Below are 17,789 nucleotides of genomic sequence, written 5' to 3' on the forward strand. Positions count from 1 at the left end.
AAGTTGTAAAATTTGACTCTTTTAAAATTATTTCAGAAGTTCTGTTCAATATAGTAAATATACTATGAGAGTAGGAAAAAACTGTTGGAAAACTTTTATATATAAAATTAAGATTTTTTTTCTGATTGTGGAAGTCTGGAATATTGCTAAAATTCTACTAAAATGTTAACAATAATGATGACTACATAGGTGAGTGATACATAAAAACTGCTAGCAAAATTCAAAAGTCCATTTAAGGCTTTATGAGCCACAGAAGTTACATGGAGGAGCTGGGAATAAAATAAACCTTGAAGAAAGGACGGGATTTTACTGTCAGCATTTTTTAAGAGGAAGGGAGATTTAGCTGTGACAAGATTCAGCTCTTAGAACACTTTTATTAGTTTGAGGACTAATAGCAGTATTTAACATTTGAGTGCCTACTATGTGCCAGGCTGTGTTCTAAGTGCTTTTATATACTTTAATTCACTTAATCCTCTCAATAATCCCAAGAGTTGAGTACGTTTATCCCCATTTTACAGAAGAGGGTAGTGAGGCATGGAGAGGATAGGTAACTTTCCCAGGGTCACAGAACTAGTTAAGTGATAGAAGATGATTTGAAACCAGGCTGACAGGGCCTGCAGTCTGTGCCCTCTGCACAGAGCCTCTAATCACAACAATTCACAAGTGTGTAGCCCTCTCTATGTGTCAACCATTTGTGTACATTTTGCCAGTTAATCCTCACAGCGATGCTAAGAGCTAGGTATTATCCATGTCAGAGATGAGGAAATTGAGATACAGCAGGTCCGGAATTCAAACTGAAGCTATGTCTCATATTTTTAACATCTCTGCTGCCAGCTCGGCTAAAGTAAAGGGCTGTAAAGTAAACTCACAGAATATAGGTTGGATAAGTCAATGAAGGCGAAATATAAAAGGATTTTGAGCAAAAATTTTAAAATTTGGACTTGATTCTTAACACACATTCCTCAATGTCTGGGTGTTCAATAATTTTTGTAGAATGAATGAATGATCAAATGAATGAATATAAAGCTAAATGAGAGTATTGTTATACCATCCTCTCCTCCTGACATTCAATGGTAGCATGGATCACAAAATAAAATAAAAGAAAAAACTACAGTCAAACAGAGGTAGATTATTTATTTTCTTTAAAATACTTTCCCTGCAGTTAGATTCCACTGCCCTAGGTTAGCCACAAAATACCTAAGTTGTGGCTTTCTGATTCGAATTTCCACACTTCTGAAAAGTCTGGTTAACTAAGTCAGAATAGTGAGATTTCTCACTCCGTTATATTTTTACTAAATAGCTAAGCATAGCAACAGTAAAGAAGCCAGTTTTTCTTTATTATTAACAAAAATTAAGAGCCTTCCTTAATATTCCATCACTTTTTTCAGTTACTGTTTGGAATAACCTTAGTTATATCTAGGCTGCTAGGCTCAAATTTTAAAATATATTTTATTTCAATTCATTCAGAAATCTTTATTTTTTAGTCAATTTTTTACCCCAAACTGTATTCCCTTCTCAAATTCTTCTAGAGGGCCAAATCAGTATCAAAACTCTTCATCTTGTTGTTGTCATTCATTGAATTAGACCTCATCGTAGAGGGGTGATTCCAATCCAATCTCTGCTAATCTCTATTAGGAATGGTAACACTTCATCTCAGGTCTCCTCCTGTCTCAAATAACATGAGAAAAAGACTGACAAAAATAGAGGAAACAGCATCTTCTCTCTGGTTCTTTGTTTTCCTGTTTTTCCAACCTTGGGACTACAGGGGGCGATATTACTTACATACCAACATGGTCTGCTCATATTTCCTCCTTTCTGATCAGTATTTTTATCGAGCCTAGTGTGAAATGAAATATTGCTGTCTCTTTTTCTCCTTGCTAAACATATGACAGTGAATTGGTAAAATCTGTTTTTTTCATAGATTGCCTTCTAAAAGAACTTGTCATTACGTATCTTAGCTTCTACCTGAAACTTTTTTCCTAAAAGGTCAACATATCTTCTAAAAACAATATAAACTATAAAATATAAATATAAAATATTTTATTTTATATGAATATATATCAACATAGCTTCTAAAAAAATATAAACTATAAAATATGAATATAAAATATAAAAAAGAAACAAAAAATAAAAATATCATGAGATCAAATACGTGATCGGTTCTATCATTTCAAAATCTAGCAGTAAGTGTATTTTCCATAAAATCACCTTCATTATTAGTTGGCCTTTACATTCATTTTCACTGGATAATATTCACATCAAATATAACTTGGATTTAATATTTGAGACAATATGGGTCAATGTTGTAAAATAGCTTGTCCTTCCTTCTCTGTCACAGCCCAGTTACGTTATTCAGAGCCTATATTCAGCAAGTTTCTCCAACTGTCCCACAATGAAGGAGTTTCATCATTAGAGTAGAGAGAAAATAACAAAAAAATTCAAATGGAAATAAGGTGTTGTAAATGCCTGATGTAACCTTAAAAGCCATTTCTCCTTCTGTTTATGGTTGCTGTTATTTTTGGTTTATAGGGACCGAGCCCCTTTTATTTTTACTTCAGAGATGGAGTACTTTATTACAGAGGGTGGGAAAAACCCACAGCATTTCCAAGATTTTGTGGAGCTTTGTTGTCGAGCTTATAATATTGTCAGAAGGCACAGCCGACTGCTCTTGAACCTGCTAGAAATGGTAAGTCCTTTGGGGAAAAAACAAAAATAATAAGCTTCATTTATGTCTCTCTTTCAGTAGTCTGTTTTTGCTAATGGCTTGGAGTTCCCCAAAGAGCTGTTCAAAACAGAAAGGAATGAACAAACTGAAAGTACCACGTACAGCTTGTAAACACATTTCTTAATAATTCATTACATTAGTTCACAGTCGCTGTCTCAAATGTTTCTATTCAGAATAATATTGGTGTATTCAGGGGTTGTCTCAGTATATTTTGATTAAAGATCAAGGACAGTGATTTAAATATTGTATCAGTTGTATTGTGCTTTAGGATTTTTCAAAAGTGCTTTAAAAATACTATCTCATTTACACATTGTGCCAACCCAATGATGTGGACCAGGCAAGGATTTTTCCTGGCTCCCCTCCCAATTTCTGCCTTTGATCACTTGCCTATTTTCCAGATTAAGAAACTGAGGGCCAAAAATGTAAGACGGCTTGCTAGCAACTCAACGAGACAATAGTACATTTAGTAGTATGCATTGGGTCGCCTGACTCATGGTCTTATATGCTCTCTGTTGACTAGCAGGGGAAAATTTAATGTTTCACTGCATCATTTGATACAAAGGGATGGAAACCAGATATGCAGGGTGAGAGGAGAGAAATGTGATAGAATATCTTCTGGGAGAAGAATGTGGTGATTCCTCTGGGCACATACTTACACACTAGTAATTGCAGTGAACTGTAGGAGAGAAACACAGCTTTGGTAAATCAGTATGGTGTTTGGGGTCAATACAATCATCAAAAATAACTAGTTTAGAGCCTTCAGATGACAATAATTCTATTAGATGTTGTTAATGGCACAGATTTGATAGCCAGGCCTTCCTGGGTTTGATCCTAGCTTGGAATTTTACTGACTACATTTCTCAGGGTATATTGCTTAACTCCAATAAGGCTCTGTTTGCTAATCTAGTAAATGAAGATAATAGCATCTACCTTGTTGGACTGATGAATAGGTGACCTAATACTGAGTTCTTCACATGAGCACTATGCTAAGTCCTTTATGGGCATTAATTGATTTACATTTCATAATAACCCTATTAGATAATTAACATAGCACTTAGCACAGTATCTGTCATGTAGTCGGGTTGAATTAATTTATTATACTAGATCCTTGTTAGTCTGTAAGAGCACTGTCCAATGCAGTATCTCCTAGTCACATGTAGTTATTTAAATTTAAATAATTAATATTGAATAAAGTTTAAAATGTAGCTCCTTAGTCTCACTAGCCACATTTCAAGTGCTTAATAGCCACATGTGGCTAGTGGTACCATATTACACAGCATAGATATAAAACATTTCCATCACTGCAGAAAAGTTCTATTGAAAAGTACTAAATAAATGTTGACCTTGTTGCAATGAAAATTGTATTTATACCCTTGTTTTAATTTTTAAAAAACATATGCACCTTACTTCTCTTCCCTCTGTCTTGAAAAATAAGGATTTCTAAAAATATTTGAAACATGTAGTCCTTCATATACAAAGACTTAGATTTCTTCAAGTGTAAATTGGGTATACGAGGTCTGCCCAGCTCCAGAATTTTCAAGTTTGCTTTCCTGTAATAGCCAATGATCCATATTGGTAGATTTGCATTCTACCTCCCAATTCTATTAGACCATACTGCAATTATGAGATGGCTTATGATGCACAATCTGTGTTCATACCACAAAGGAAACTCGACAAGGACTGTGTCTGTGATTTTGACTCCATTTACTTAACAGATATTTAGGTACTATCAACTCCAGTATCCTCTTGGGCTCTAGCAGGCTCTAGCTCATGAATCCTTGAGCTCTTGAGTACTTACCATATGGCATAAACTGTGGTTGATTGATAAAGTAACATATGAGACCCAATCAGTCTTAAAATTTTCAGTTTAATAAGGAAGATAAAATTCATGTACACAAGTAAATGAGATACCCAGCATTTTTAAATGTCTCTAGTGCTGCAATAACTGCATACGAGGAGTACATACCATATTGTAACAACTACTTTAGCCAGTCACAGACCTCTCAAAAATAAACCCAAAGCAGGAAAGCACAAATGTAGTTTATGCTGCTTTTCAGATGACATCAAAAGTTACGCTGAATAACAAATAAGCATGTTAAAACAATGTGAAAGCACAGCTTTTTGAAAAAATAGATTAAGAAAGCTATTGGTGCAGTTTTTTATCTTGTTTAATAAACTTTTCTATCTACCTAAAAAGAAAACTTTTAGCATATAAGTCCTAATATAGTAAATAATCATTAAAGAGTTTATGTGATGTTATTTCATTTAGTAGAGATAGATATATGGTGTTTTAATCAAGTATTGAAATGATTTCTCATAATACTAAAATCAGACGTTGAAGGTTTCTGGTATATAATATTTTCAAAATATCTCCCTATGTTTTAAATATTCAAATCTTGACTTTCAGGCAAAGGAGGAAATTTGGCAGTGAAGGGCACTAATTCAGATTAAGCATATAATCTTAGATTTAGACTCTCATAGAAATTGAGACAGAGATCAGAAGCAATGTGTACCAATTTGATCAATGAATAAATATATGTAAAACAGCAGTGACTTATGACCTCTGTTTCTGGTCATTTACCTCTTGATTCCCTTCTTTTTAAGTTTCTTTCTTATGGGATTCTGTGATAATCAAAGCATCGGTAAAGTTTTCAGGACCACATTTTCTCTGGTATAGCTTCTTATAAAATAAAAAACAAATTTAAATTTGTAAAAGTTTATTTTCTACCTATGTGGGTAATCTATATTTTCCTCAGTTTTTTCTCAAACTGACTCTTGCTAACTTCTTTAAAAAAGACTCAATCTACTACACCATAACCCAATTACAACTTAAGAAATACTCGATATGGGTCATAAATTCTATCTTCTGTGAATGGTCAGTACCCAAGATTATGAGCCACAAGCATTTGGTGAGTCTACTGTGGAGTTAATGATTCGTCCTTGGTAGAGAGCAGTGTGTTTCCAGATATCCACAGTCCTTTTTATTTACTCCTGGGAAAATTGGGGAAAAAATAATCCATGAAATTCCCATCTTGCTTAAAAGCAAAACATCTGTAGGAGACCCAAGAGTGTTGTTGGCTGAATTCACTAACATGAAAGCCTGTATTTCATCAGCTTTTCTCTCATTAAAAAATCAATATCAGCTATTATGGAAGGCTCCCAAAGAACACAGGGACCATTTACGCAGTTTAAAATGTTTATCACACCTATTATTATATGAGATATTTCCCCGCAGAAATCTTTCTAACTTTCCTATGCGGTGGCGAAGAGTGTCTGCTTCCCTAAGCATAACTATCAAAATAGATTTGGGCTTAGTAGGAGGAGAACAGAAGTAGAAAATTTTTAAATGTTCCTGTCCTTTAAAAAGAATCTTATCTGTTTATTACCTGTATCTGTTCATTACCTGTACCTGTTCGTTACCTGTGCTAGCCACCCTTTCCCTTTCCTATTGACCCAATTAAAGTTATTGCCCATGTAATCTAGGCTAGGAAACACTTGAACCACTACATATCTGTGGGTCAGAGAACAGACATGGCTAAGTGGACTCAGGTATGAGGTCATCTTTACTGGGACATGTAGAGTCACAACACCCAAAGCCTCCTCTCTAACGAATGAAACACATCAACATGAGCAAAGTTAGCACTTGTTACCTTTAATCAGCCACATGACAAGAAGAGACCTGGGGTTCATCTGATTTGAAGCCATCTGCATTTAGCAGCTGGTGTGTAGTGTGTGTATGTGTGTGTGTGTGTGTGTGTGAGTTGGCAGGAGTAAGTATAGGGTCTACTTCCTAAGGAAATGTTTGACAGAGTCCTAAGCAAGCAGATGAATTAGGGATATCCGGAGAAACTGGAAAGCAATTCAGATCCAGGGGAGAAGCCTGTTCTTAGCAAATAGACAATCATAGTGTGATAAAGGGGAAAACTGCCTCAATAAGTACACAGATGTCTCTAGAACTATAAATACAGAACTGATAAGATAAAGTCTAATCTAGACTGTAGTTGCTGTTGGGAACGTATCTCCTTATGGTTGATTTTAAGTTTAGTGATCAGGGTTGAACTTGCTACTTATCAGTTTCCAAAGCCTAACAGGGACAGATATTTTTTCATTCATTCATGTGTTCATTATTTCACAGACATTCGTTAAGTTCAAACTATATACAAAGTATCATTCTAGGCAGTAGAGACAATTCAACATTGAATAAAAACTGTCTCTATTCTCAAAGAACTTAAAAATCTAACATGACAAACATATGCACAAACAAAACACAGTAAAAGCTAGGCAGCACTAAGTACTGTGAAAGAGGTGGGTCCAAGATATGATTGCTGTGCAAAGAAAGTAGTAATTAAATCTTATCAAGAGGGTCAGTGGTACTTCAAGGAGGAAGAAACATCTGAGCTGAGCTTTCGAAAAGAATTTCACTAGACGAGGAGGGAGAGGATAGGAATGCTGACTGAGAGGAGAATATAAGTGTGGGTGGAGGCTTAAAGAGCGTGGGCATGACATGTGTTGGAAATGGAGGTAGTCACGTGCACCCAGTCTGTGGTACAAAGGGAGATCCATGTAAATGATAAAGTTGAAGTGACAGATCACAGTTAGACTATGAAAGCCATTTATGACCAGAATGTGGATTTTTGAACTTTAATATACAGACCCTGAGAACCTAGAAGTTTCTTTGTTTTTGATGAAGGGAGTACCATCATCTCACTTGGATTTTAGACAGATCCCTCAGAAGTGATGTGATTAGAGAGACAGGGATTGGAGAACTAGATAAAGACAACTCAAGATATCTAAGCAAATGAAGATGAGGAGCTGAACTAGGATAATAATTGCAATGCAAAGGAGACTGAATACAAGCGACTGCCGAGGTGGTTTTTATAAAATTAAGTGATTGACGTTGGGAATCAGGAAGAAGAAGGAATCAAAAAAGATACGAATTTCTTGTTAGTTGGACAATAGTGGCAGTATAAATGAAGATGTGAAACAGGAAAAAGGAGGAAGAGTTTGTAAGAGAAGAGAATTTACTCAAATTTAGGTATCATGAATTTGAATAGAAGAGGCAGTTGACAACCTTGCAGCACTGCCTGATCCTTTTCCGTGATTTCAATTACTAGCTGTATGCTAATGACTCCTGAATCTACATTTACAGCTACGTGCTTTAGACCTCACCCAGCCCTCCAAATATATCCAATCAATCAGTTTTCTTAGTTCTATTTCTTGCCTATATTTAAAATCCAATAGCTTATCTCCATACCCAAACAGTCTCCTCATCCAGCCTCTTATTCGGCCCCACTTTAATCCACTTTCTATGCATAACCACAATGATCTTTCTAAGACACAATTCAGTTCTTTTAATGCCTATGTTAAAAGACTAAAAGAGCTTTCTCTTGCCTTTAGGATGAAGTACAAAATCTTAATATTGCTAAACATCCTACCCTACTTGCCTTTTCAGCCCCATCTCTTGTCGCTCACCCACAGGATACCCTATGTTCCAGCAAGCCATCTGGATTTCTTTCTGTGGACAAATGAAAAATATCCTGCTCTCCTCTGTACATCTATGTATATATGCTGTTCCCTCAGCCTGTGGGAGGACAGTGGGAAAGGAGAATAGTTTCACATATATTTTTTCCTCCCTTGAACTTCATCAAGTCATTTACAACTTTACCCATACTCCATAACTGTATTCTCAGTTTATTCTTTATTTTTAGGATTAACAGCATTGTTCTTATCCTCTCACTACTCTGAGTGTCTTTATTACAGAGCAGGAAGTAATTTATCACCTGAGTCATAGAGGAACTGATAACATTCTTTTTTTTCTTTTTGCAAAGTTCAAATTTGTTTCAGAAAGATCTATTTTTTCTCAAATATTTTTGCCTATAACTAAAAAGAATATTATCTCTCAGTCTACACTATAATATAAACAAAGTATTTTTCTAGAGGTTGGCAGAAAAATACTTGATCCTTTGTACAATTTTATGTTTAATTATTTTGTTGCTTTAATAATCTTTAATGAATGCAATCACTACTTAACTAGGGAAAGTTGTGTTCTTATAGTATGAGTCATAGACTTATGAAAGAACATAAGATTAAGAACCAAAAGGATGAGCTTTAACTCTCTACTTACATGCCTTTTGATCTGGACACTTCACTTACAGTTTTGGGGGATTAACTTTTTCTTCTTTAAAATAGGTATTGTGATATAATTTTTGTATAATAATTCATAATATATAAAGCTCTTTCTTACTCATTAGCCATTTGATTCTCCCGAAACATGTTGGGTATTTTTATATCTACTTTAAAAATGAGAAAATGGAGATTCAAAGAGGTTAAGAGACTTTTCAGGATCATTCAGATTGTAAATGGTGGGTCCAGAAAATCTGACACTAGAACTCTTATTATTGTTTTTGTCCTGTGCTAAATATGCCTCTTCTACAGGAAAGCAAGATGGAAATAATGATACTGTCATGCATATTCAGCGGTTTATGATGTAGATAAAGTTAAATTATTAATCTGCAAGTACTCTGACAATTTTATTGTTTCTTATTATTGTTGCTTCTGCTGCCAAATATGGAAGGTTAAAAAACATGAACTTAAATTCATTCATGTTTACAAACTGAAAGGCATTGCTATGTAAATTTAAGTTTATATGTATTTCTGAAATTAACCAAGAAAGCTTAACCAAATTCAACCAAGTAAGATTTGCTTTAGATTTATTCTGAGGTTTTTTGTTTTTGTTTTGTTTGTTTGTTTTGCTAAGATGCTGCATGCGGGATTGCCTGAGCTCAGTGGAATCCAAGACCTTAGATATGTGTATAATAATCTTCGTCCACAAGACACAGACCTGGAAGCAACAAGTCATTTCACCAAGTAAGATTAGCTGTGAATGTATGAGTGTGCGTATATGCATGTGTATAAACACATGCTTCACATTTGAGAGGGCGTCAGGGAAACAGTCATTGGTATAAAGCTATTGTTTGTAAAACCAGCTTGTGTCCTCTTTCCCGAGGGGTAGAAAGGGAGCAATGTGAATGTCCAGCAGAAGGCCTTAGTCAGTGTTTCTGTAGCATGCTATTGTTTGCTAACCAGGCTCTTCTTCTAACACATTGCTCAATAAGAGGTCATTGAAAAGAGCAAGGGCTGACATAAATAAATTGGTTGTTCTACTTGAACTATGTCCAGAAAAACAATTTGGCAAAAGAGATTTATGATGAGATATGGCCTCACTACTTACATCTCTAAGACGGTACAAATTTTGGAATATGTGGTGACTATCTTCTATTTTTAATCTATTTTTTGTTAAGCAAGTCTGGGAAAACAGTATACATTAGGGTAAGAGTATGGGCAGAATACAGCGGATATCAGACTCAAAATCATTGTCAAAAGGGTGGTGCATTTTATCATATAAGATTCTTTTGGATGTCAGTTTTTAAACAGATAGCATAATTGCTAGCAAATTTTAGATGCTAAATAAATATTGGCCGTAATTATTGTCCTAGTAAACAATTTAAGTAGAGAAATGCAGTGCTGTTTTCTGTAACTTTTTAATATTGAGTCTTATTTGAGTCTAATTTTATATTGTTCTAAGATTTTCAACTGGAAATTTGTAAACACAGATTATGCTCTTTTTAATGGATGTATGCTTTGTCCTTTTGAAGAAAACACTACTTATAATAAAACCTCTCCCACGCAGGTATTACTTTTCCTTTCCCCCTTCCAGAGTGTATAGTGCAGAATCTCTCTCCATTCCAAGGGAATAGTGAGAGTTCACAGGGACGTCCTGAACACTTGGGGAATTTCACGTTTGCAAAGGATCTCTGTTTCCTGAACTTTAATGGATAGGGTGCTCTAATGGTTGAGGAGAAGCAACATGACAGAATCACAGAGTATTAGAGCTGGAAGAGCACTTAAGTTTATTTATTCTGACAATAGATAAGCAAATAGGGAAACAGATCCAAAGAATTAAGGGTCTTGCCCATGATTAAAAGAAGTAGTAGTCAGAAGCAGAGCTAGGACCAGGACTCAGAGCTAGGGCTTTGATCCTCTGGTCTAGGGGTTTTTCGACATTCAGTATTGGAAATCATACAATGTGATTAAGGAACAGTGGGCAGAGCCTTTAAGAAAGATATACTTTCCTGCTATGTAGTTTGTTTCTGAAATTCTACGATTAGAGATTCTTTAGGAGAGTCTTGTAGGTTTCTTGAGTCTTGAAAAATGCCCTTTAATAGTAAAGGTAACTCTTTACTATTTGTAAAAGAATCATTTGTTTATATCCACTTAGAAACTACAAATATTAGTGGACAACTGTCTGTGGCCAAAACCACTAGCTTGAAGACTTGCATAGGTGTTTCAGATCCTTGGTTTCAAGGATGAGGGACTCTCAAGTTGCCTCAACTAATGGAGATGGGGGACATGTATGAGAAATCCCAGGGAAAGGCTATCAGCCTGCCTCGGGAAGAGCAGAAGAACATCTGTCACAAAGGCTGGAAGGTCCTTTGGAGTTCATGACAGCTCTGGGGATCTCATCAACAGGAATGAGCCTTTCACTCTAGCTGCCCATCCTGGTCCAGTTAACTCCATCCAAGGTGGGGGGGTTCACATGTTACCAAAAATAGCCCCCTCTGGCTATTCCATCAGGATCTGAGTGGAATGCCTTTCTTTAAAGTGGGCTGCAGCATAGTAGGCATAGTGATTGAAGTGTCAATGAGACTGGGTGAGGAGACAAGGGAGGAGCAGGGAGAGGGCCAGAAAAGTTGGAGATTGGAAACACACGATTGGGCTATAGCCTGTTTCACGTGTCGTTGCTGAGACAGAGCAATTATAGTGCTACAGTTTACAAATAGTCCCTCCTACCATTTAAAACAAAGGGAAAAAACTATACCAGATGAAAAAAGCTTCGTCAGGCCCTGGCCACAGGAAAAATGTAAATACAGTAGTACTCCATTATCCACAGGGAATATGTTCTTAGACCCCAATGGATGCCTGAAACCTCAGATACTACCGAACCCTATATATACTATGTTTTATCCAATACATATGTACCTATGATAAAGTTTAATTTACAAATTAGGCACAGTAAGAGGTTAACAACAATAACTAAGAATAAAGTTGGCTTTGTGGCCATCGTTAAGTAAAATAAGGGTTACTTGAACACAAACACTGTGATACCACACCAGATGATCTGGTAACCTGGAAGGCTACTAAGTGACTAACAAGTGGGTGTCGTATATAGCGTGTATCTGCTGGACAAAGGGATGATTCACATCTGGGCAGTACTGAGCAGGATGACATGAGATTTCATCACACTACTCAGAACAGCTCACAATTTAAAACTTATGAATTGTTTATTTCTGGAATTTTCCATTTAATATTGTCAGACCGTGGATGACAATGGTAACTGAAACTGTGGAAAGTGAAACCACAGATAAGAGGGGACTACTGTAGGCTTTATTTTTCCATCAAAGTCCCATCCCTCCACCTCCCCTGACTTCCTCTGACACACCCAGATCTGTAAAGAGCAGAATCTTAGATATGGGTGAGCTGGCCTAGGTTGAATCATCCACCTTTCCCATTCAAGAGGGTGTGAACTGATATGGGAAGTTGATCTGAAGCCAGTAACCTCCTGGCAGCGAGCTAGACCTTGTTATCCTGCCTGCCTATCTCTGCTAGGCTAATTTTCTTGCTTTCATATGTTATATAGTAGGTTCTGTTAATTAAGCTTCTACAACTTTATGGTAAAGAACTTGTTCTCCATTGCAGACCTAAAAGGCATCTAGTCGTCTAAACTATGGTATGTCATATCCCAAGCCTTGTTGGAGGACAGAAGTTCCTTCCCAGAACTATTATCTCTGTGCCACTACCAGGTGTCCCCTGGGTGTTTGGTTTGGGATCTGCTATAATTGCTGCCCTGGGAGACCCACATGGGATAATTTGACTACTGACTCCAAGACAGTCACCTTCCTTTCTTTTTCTGTTTTGGCCCATTACCACATGCCTTGAACCTCTCTATATTTTTCTCTCCTTTTCTCCTCAGACAAATCTCCCGTGAGACTCACTCTTCCTCTTAGTTCCAAGAGCTTGTCTCAGTAGTATATTTTATTCTAAAGTCTCAATTACATACCTTTATTTTGATATATGATTTAATGTGTTTTGAGCTTGTCTCTTCAACTCTTCTCTAAGTTCCTTGGTCAGCATATGTATATCAAGTGTCAAAGATCTTTTCTATCACAAATTCCATCCAGGACTGTGAAGGACTCATTATCAGGGTTTGAGAAATCCCAATTGATTCTGACTATCATTCTTTACCATTTAAAAAAGTTACTTAAGATCTCTCTATTATTTAGATATTTTAAACTTTTAAAAAAGTTATACTTCTTTTGTTAATACTTAACTTATAGAGTGAATTTATAAAAGTAGCTTGCTTAATAAAAACAATAATGGAGTCTTAAATGATGTCATCCACCTGATTCAAATAAATGTTAAAAATTACGTGCACTTGTTTACTTTTCTGTGTATATAGTATTTTTATCTTAAGCTGTGTTCTCTGAAATCACAAGGATTTCAAAACTTGAGAAACTTGAAGTGTAGATGTCAGTGCACATAATTTACCAAAAAAAGAAGCCAAGTTCTATGATGGATCCAGCATTAGTCTTTGCCCTTCAATGAGAGTCATTAACTCTAATATACTCATGAGAGCCCATGGACCTTTAAACTGCTTGTTCTCTTTGTTCTGACAGGCTGAGTTCTGTGATGACTCCAGCTTTGGTCTTGGTGCTTCAGTGAGTGTCATTAACTCTAGTATACTTATGAGAGCCCCTGTATACTTAAACTCCTTGTTCTCTTTGTTCTGGCAGGCTAACAGTTTTATGCCACTGTTTATTCTGATGTCACTACTAAGATCCAGATAAAAATAAGACAAGAAAATCCACCTCCCCCCTCATCACCACCAAACTCACAGATCTAGGTCATGAATGAGGACTAAGCCATCTGAGACACAGCACATGTGGCTACCTTAAGTTCCCTAGTCCTGACTACAGTATTAGCATCAAGAGGCTGTCCCTCTTGACCCTATTTGAGGCTTGAAAGAAAGAAATGGCCTTTCCTTTCTCTCCAAGGGAGTACTCTATTTATGAAGAATACAGGATCCTACCTCACTCCTAGGTAATCACATTCTGGGTTAAGTGCTGATTATAAGAGTTTCAGAGGGTGCTATACTCTGCATGGCATTAAAAACTGTACTACAATTAATGGCATTTAGAGAAAAATAAGAATAAAATTGGTTTGCTGGCCACAAAGGTTTTCCACATCATTGCCAACTTCTCTCTCTGCTTCCCTTAATTTTGTCTACTACCCTTACAGCTGAGTGCTGTTGAATAGAATCAAGAAAGTATCATGACTCAGTCGCTGCAAATTGATACTCTCATGTAATATCTCTGCCAAGCCCATTGCTGGGCAACAAAAGCAACCATCCATTAAAATGCCCTCCAAATGGGTTATTTTAGAATTTTCAATCACTCTCAAAGCTCGGGTTAGCTGTCCTTAGAAACAGATAACCTATTTCACAGACCAGACTGGGATCATTAAGCGTAAACTTCCCTGCCTACATCCCCTCCCACTTACTGATCATGGCTTTCACTTCATCCATTTCCTCCTCCAAAAATGTGAGAGGAAATTTTCCATGTATTCCCAAATATTCCATTTGGCCTGTCACACAGATTCTTTGGTTTAGTAAGTATAAGATCTCCTGCTCTTCAACTAAAACTGAAGGCAGCTTGGAACAAAACAAAGCTGCATGCTTCAAAAAAACAAATTGTTTGCATGAGTGAGGTATTTTGGTAGCAAGAACCAGAGATTCTATCTGGTATCCTTGGGAAAAGGTATACATGGCCTCAAACTGTAACCTAACAAACCCCAGAAACCAATAGGGCCTGGCTAGTTTCTAATGGAAACAAGACCTTCTACCCTGCTTATCCCTGCCTATCCTAATCTGCTTCCCTTTGCCCATTGGCCAGTATTCTCCAGTATAAATTCCAGAGAAAGACAGCTTAATTAACTAGTTGCTTTTGTCCATATTGGACAGGATCATTCATGCAAAGCCATCATGGATTCTGTTGCCTATCCTTACTCCTATCATGGGCCAGGGCTTCACAAAGAACAGCCTAAAACTTCTTCTCTGAACTTTGAGCTTTAGAGACAACAATCTTAGTTACGAGGGGTCATTGGGCAGAGTAGACACAATGACTGTCCCAATAAGTACTGTGAAGCTGCTAGAAATGTTGATGACATCCAGAGAGAGTGCTCCTGGACTCCACATCACAGACACAGGAGCCAGAGTCCCTGAGCCCCCTAGATACACCTTAGCTGTTGGCTTTAAAAAAAGATATTTTAATTCTTCAGGAGACTATCAGTGTAAAGCTTAAGAGCATTTGGAAAGTTTAACGTTCTCACCAAGAGTACCAGAAGTCATCAGTTAAAAAAGATGAATAGTCCAGAACGCGCTGTTTCACAACAGCTGTTACCTCCTCAACAGCTACGTGCATCAGTCAGTCCTCGCTGGTATTCCTGACCCTGTGCATTGCATACAGTTGGTACCTTCCAGGGATTTAACAAGCAACAAGACTAAAATAATTTACTATTTTTAAATGTATTTTAAGATTTTTACCACTTTAATTATACTACTGTTTATCACTTGATTTTTTTTTTATTATTGCATGTTAAGGTTTGTTATCTTGCTTTGCATAAGATTTCAATCAATAAAATAAGTTGGCTTTGGTTGAGGGCATAAAAACCTGGAATATCATTTCACTGGCATAGTCCTTATACATAAGACCAGCCCATCAACCTTTGCCTAGTTCCTTTATCCCATTTGCTCTGATTTGGCTAATTTTTGTAAGGAGCCTCCATAAGAAGGTGTAAGAATTACTTATTCATAGTCAAGGCCATGGAGCGTGGAATTCTTGTTTGTATGCCCGTCAGGTGCCTGTGGTGACATTTGCATAAGACTTGCTGACCTTGTAGATGAATTCTGAAGACCTGAAACTTCAACTTGGAAAACAGCATAGTTTGGTTTTTTTTTGTTAAGCCAGGTTCTATACTATGAAGCAGGAGAAAAGGAAAAAAAAGTAAGAAAAGAAAAGAAAGATAAGAAGCTCTAAAGCTGCCCCTTGTTCTAATCCCTATTTAATATCTCTTTTGTAGGATTTCAAGAGAGTTTACCATGTCACTTTCCATAGAACCATAAATGTGTACATTTGGGTTTTTTGTATCCCTCTGACTGTAGTTTGCTACCTTTTGGGCTCCTGTATATTCATTTCTTTACTTATTTGGTAGTAAGCTTTCTGAAATAATATTTGCATAATATTGTTCCATTTCCAGGGACTTTTTATGTCACTCATTTCCTACTCATTTGATCACATCAATAATCCTGAGGGATGGCATGGTTTAGTCATGAACTATGTTTTATAGATAAAACTTTTGAGCCTCCTGAAAGTTAATTGGATTTCTTGAGATCACACGCAGAACTAAGTGAGTTCAGAATAGAACAAAATTGATTTCTTGTGTAATGGGTGCTCTTCCCAGGACCCTAAGCAAAATCATGTGGAAAAAAAAATCCTACAGATGAAACTCCTAATGCTTTGATAATCTCAGATAAATATAGATGTTCTTTAACTTTAGTTGTTTTCAGATTAGTTGAAAGAACATGGTAAGAAAATATCTAAATGCTTATAACGATGTTTTTCAAATTAGGGTACCATGCCATCAAAGCCACAAGGATTAATATGAGATATCCTTTTTAGTATCTATCATATTTAAAAGGATAGACTATGAAGCTTAAATTTTTTTGTTCATACGTGTGGATTCACATTACATAAATGTGCAGCCAAAATCATCAAGTGCTCTCTTTTTCATGTGAGGCAGCCTTGAATTTTTAAAAAATAAAAGTGCATAGAGAGGAACTTTTTTGTATTGTGTACCAAGAAAGCATCAGCAATGATTACTTGTTGAATTAATTTCAGAATGGTAATTTTTTTGGTTAAAATATATGGGTTAAATATTTATTGGCCCAGTATAAAGTTATAACAAAATGGGAATTAGCTTGGTAGTGTACAGGAGGAAGAACTATTCCTCTCCCCTCTGGGTTCTTCTGGCTGGTCTAAGAATTAAATTGACATGAGGCAGAATAAGAGCGGAAAATCAAACAAAGTTTAATAACATGTATACATGGGAGAAACCAAGGAAAACTGAGTAAACTCACTAAAATGACTGAAACTACCACCTTAAATACCTTCTTTAGTTAAAGATAAAGGAGGATGTTGTGGGTAGTGGTTTGAGACTTCAGAGGGGAAGAAGGCAATTCACACAAAGATAGAAAAGCAAATATTTGGTAAATAAATGTTTGCTGGGCCATCTATGGACAATGTGACTTGAGAGAGCTCTTTGATAAAAATAGACCAGCAACATTCCTCTCAGTCCACTACACCTAAAGTTATCTGTGATAGCTCCTTCCTGGGGCAGGCCTTCTATCTTAAATTCTTTTAGGCAATTAGGAGTCATGTCAAGGTTTCTTTTTGAGTCTTTTGTTCTAAAAAATAATCAAGCCAAAAAGACACATTTTGGGCTAGCAAATTATGATCCCCCACAACAGCGTATTTTATAGGCTTAAGGATGAGAAAGTGCTGATCAGATTTTTCAGAGATTGAAAGTTCAATGTCAATCTATTAGTTTTCTTCATGAAATAAAAGAAATTGTGATAAAGTTGTATTACTTCATTGTTCCCTCTGAATGGTCAAGAATGACTCACAGAGCTGGACATTCAGTAACTCCAATACAAAAAGAGAAAAAAGTAGTATGTTTAGTACACATGTGTGAAATCACTGCAGTGAAAATGCTCTTTGAGAGTTAGATGAAGACATTTGTTCATGGGAAGTGTAAGTCACTTGAAACTCTTTTTCTATTTGTATATGATAAAATTATAGTATCAATGGTAAAATAAGAACGCTCTCCTGCAAATTCCTTCTAAAATCATGCAGAGAGAAATATTTCCCTGAGACTCTTAAAGAGACTGACC

The 17,789-nt window shown here is 36.3% G+C and overlaps 1 protein-coding gene across 26 annotated transcripts in view; it reads left to right on the top strand.

Moving 5' to 3' along the window:
• The window catches only part of PIK3C2G (phosphatidylinositol-4-phosphate 3-kinase catalytic subunit type 2 gamma), a 510,504-nt gene that overhangs the window by 418,788 nt on the left and 73,927 nt on the right, over nt 1–17,789 (top strand). For 21 of the 26 annotated variants that reach the window (XR_011540000.1, XM_070619233.1, XM_070619226.1 and 18 more), the window contains 2 exons: nt 2,530–2,686; nt 9,483–9,592. Coding sequence is in view for 25 of the 26 variants with exons in the window: in XM_070619233.1 (XP_070475334.1) it covers nt 2,530–2,686; nt 9,483–9,592 (267 nt within the window). In the remaining variant the exon portion in view is untranslated. The remainder of the gene's footprint in view (nt 1–2,529; nt 2,687–9,482; nt 9,593–17,789) is intronic. The other 5 variants (XM_070619245.1, XM_070619247.1, XM_070619246.1 and 2 more) reach the window with 1 other exon arrangement.

Source organism: Equus przewalskii, chromosome 5 (genome assembly GCF_037783145.1).
Source record: "Equus przewalskii isolate Varuska chromosome 5, EquPr2, whole genome shotgun sequence".
NCBI lineage: Eukaryota > Metazoa > Chordata > Mammalia > Perissodactyla > Equidae > Equus > Equus przewalskii.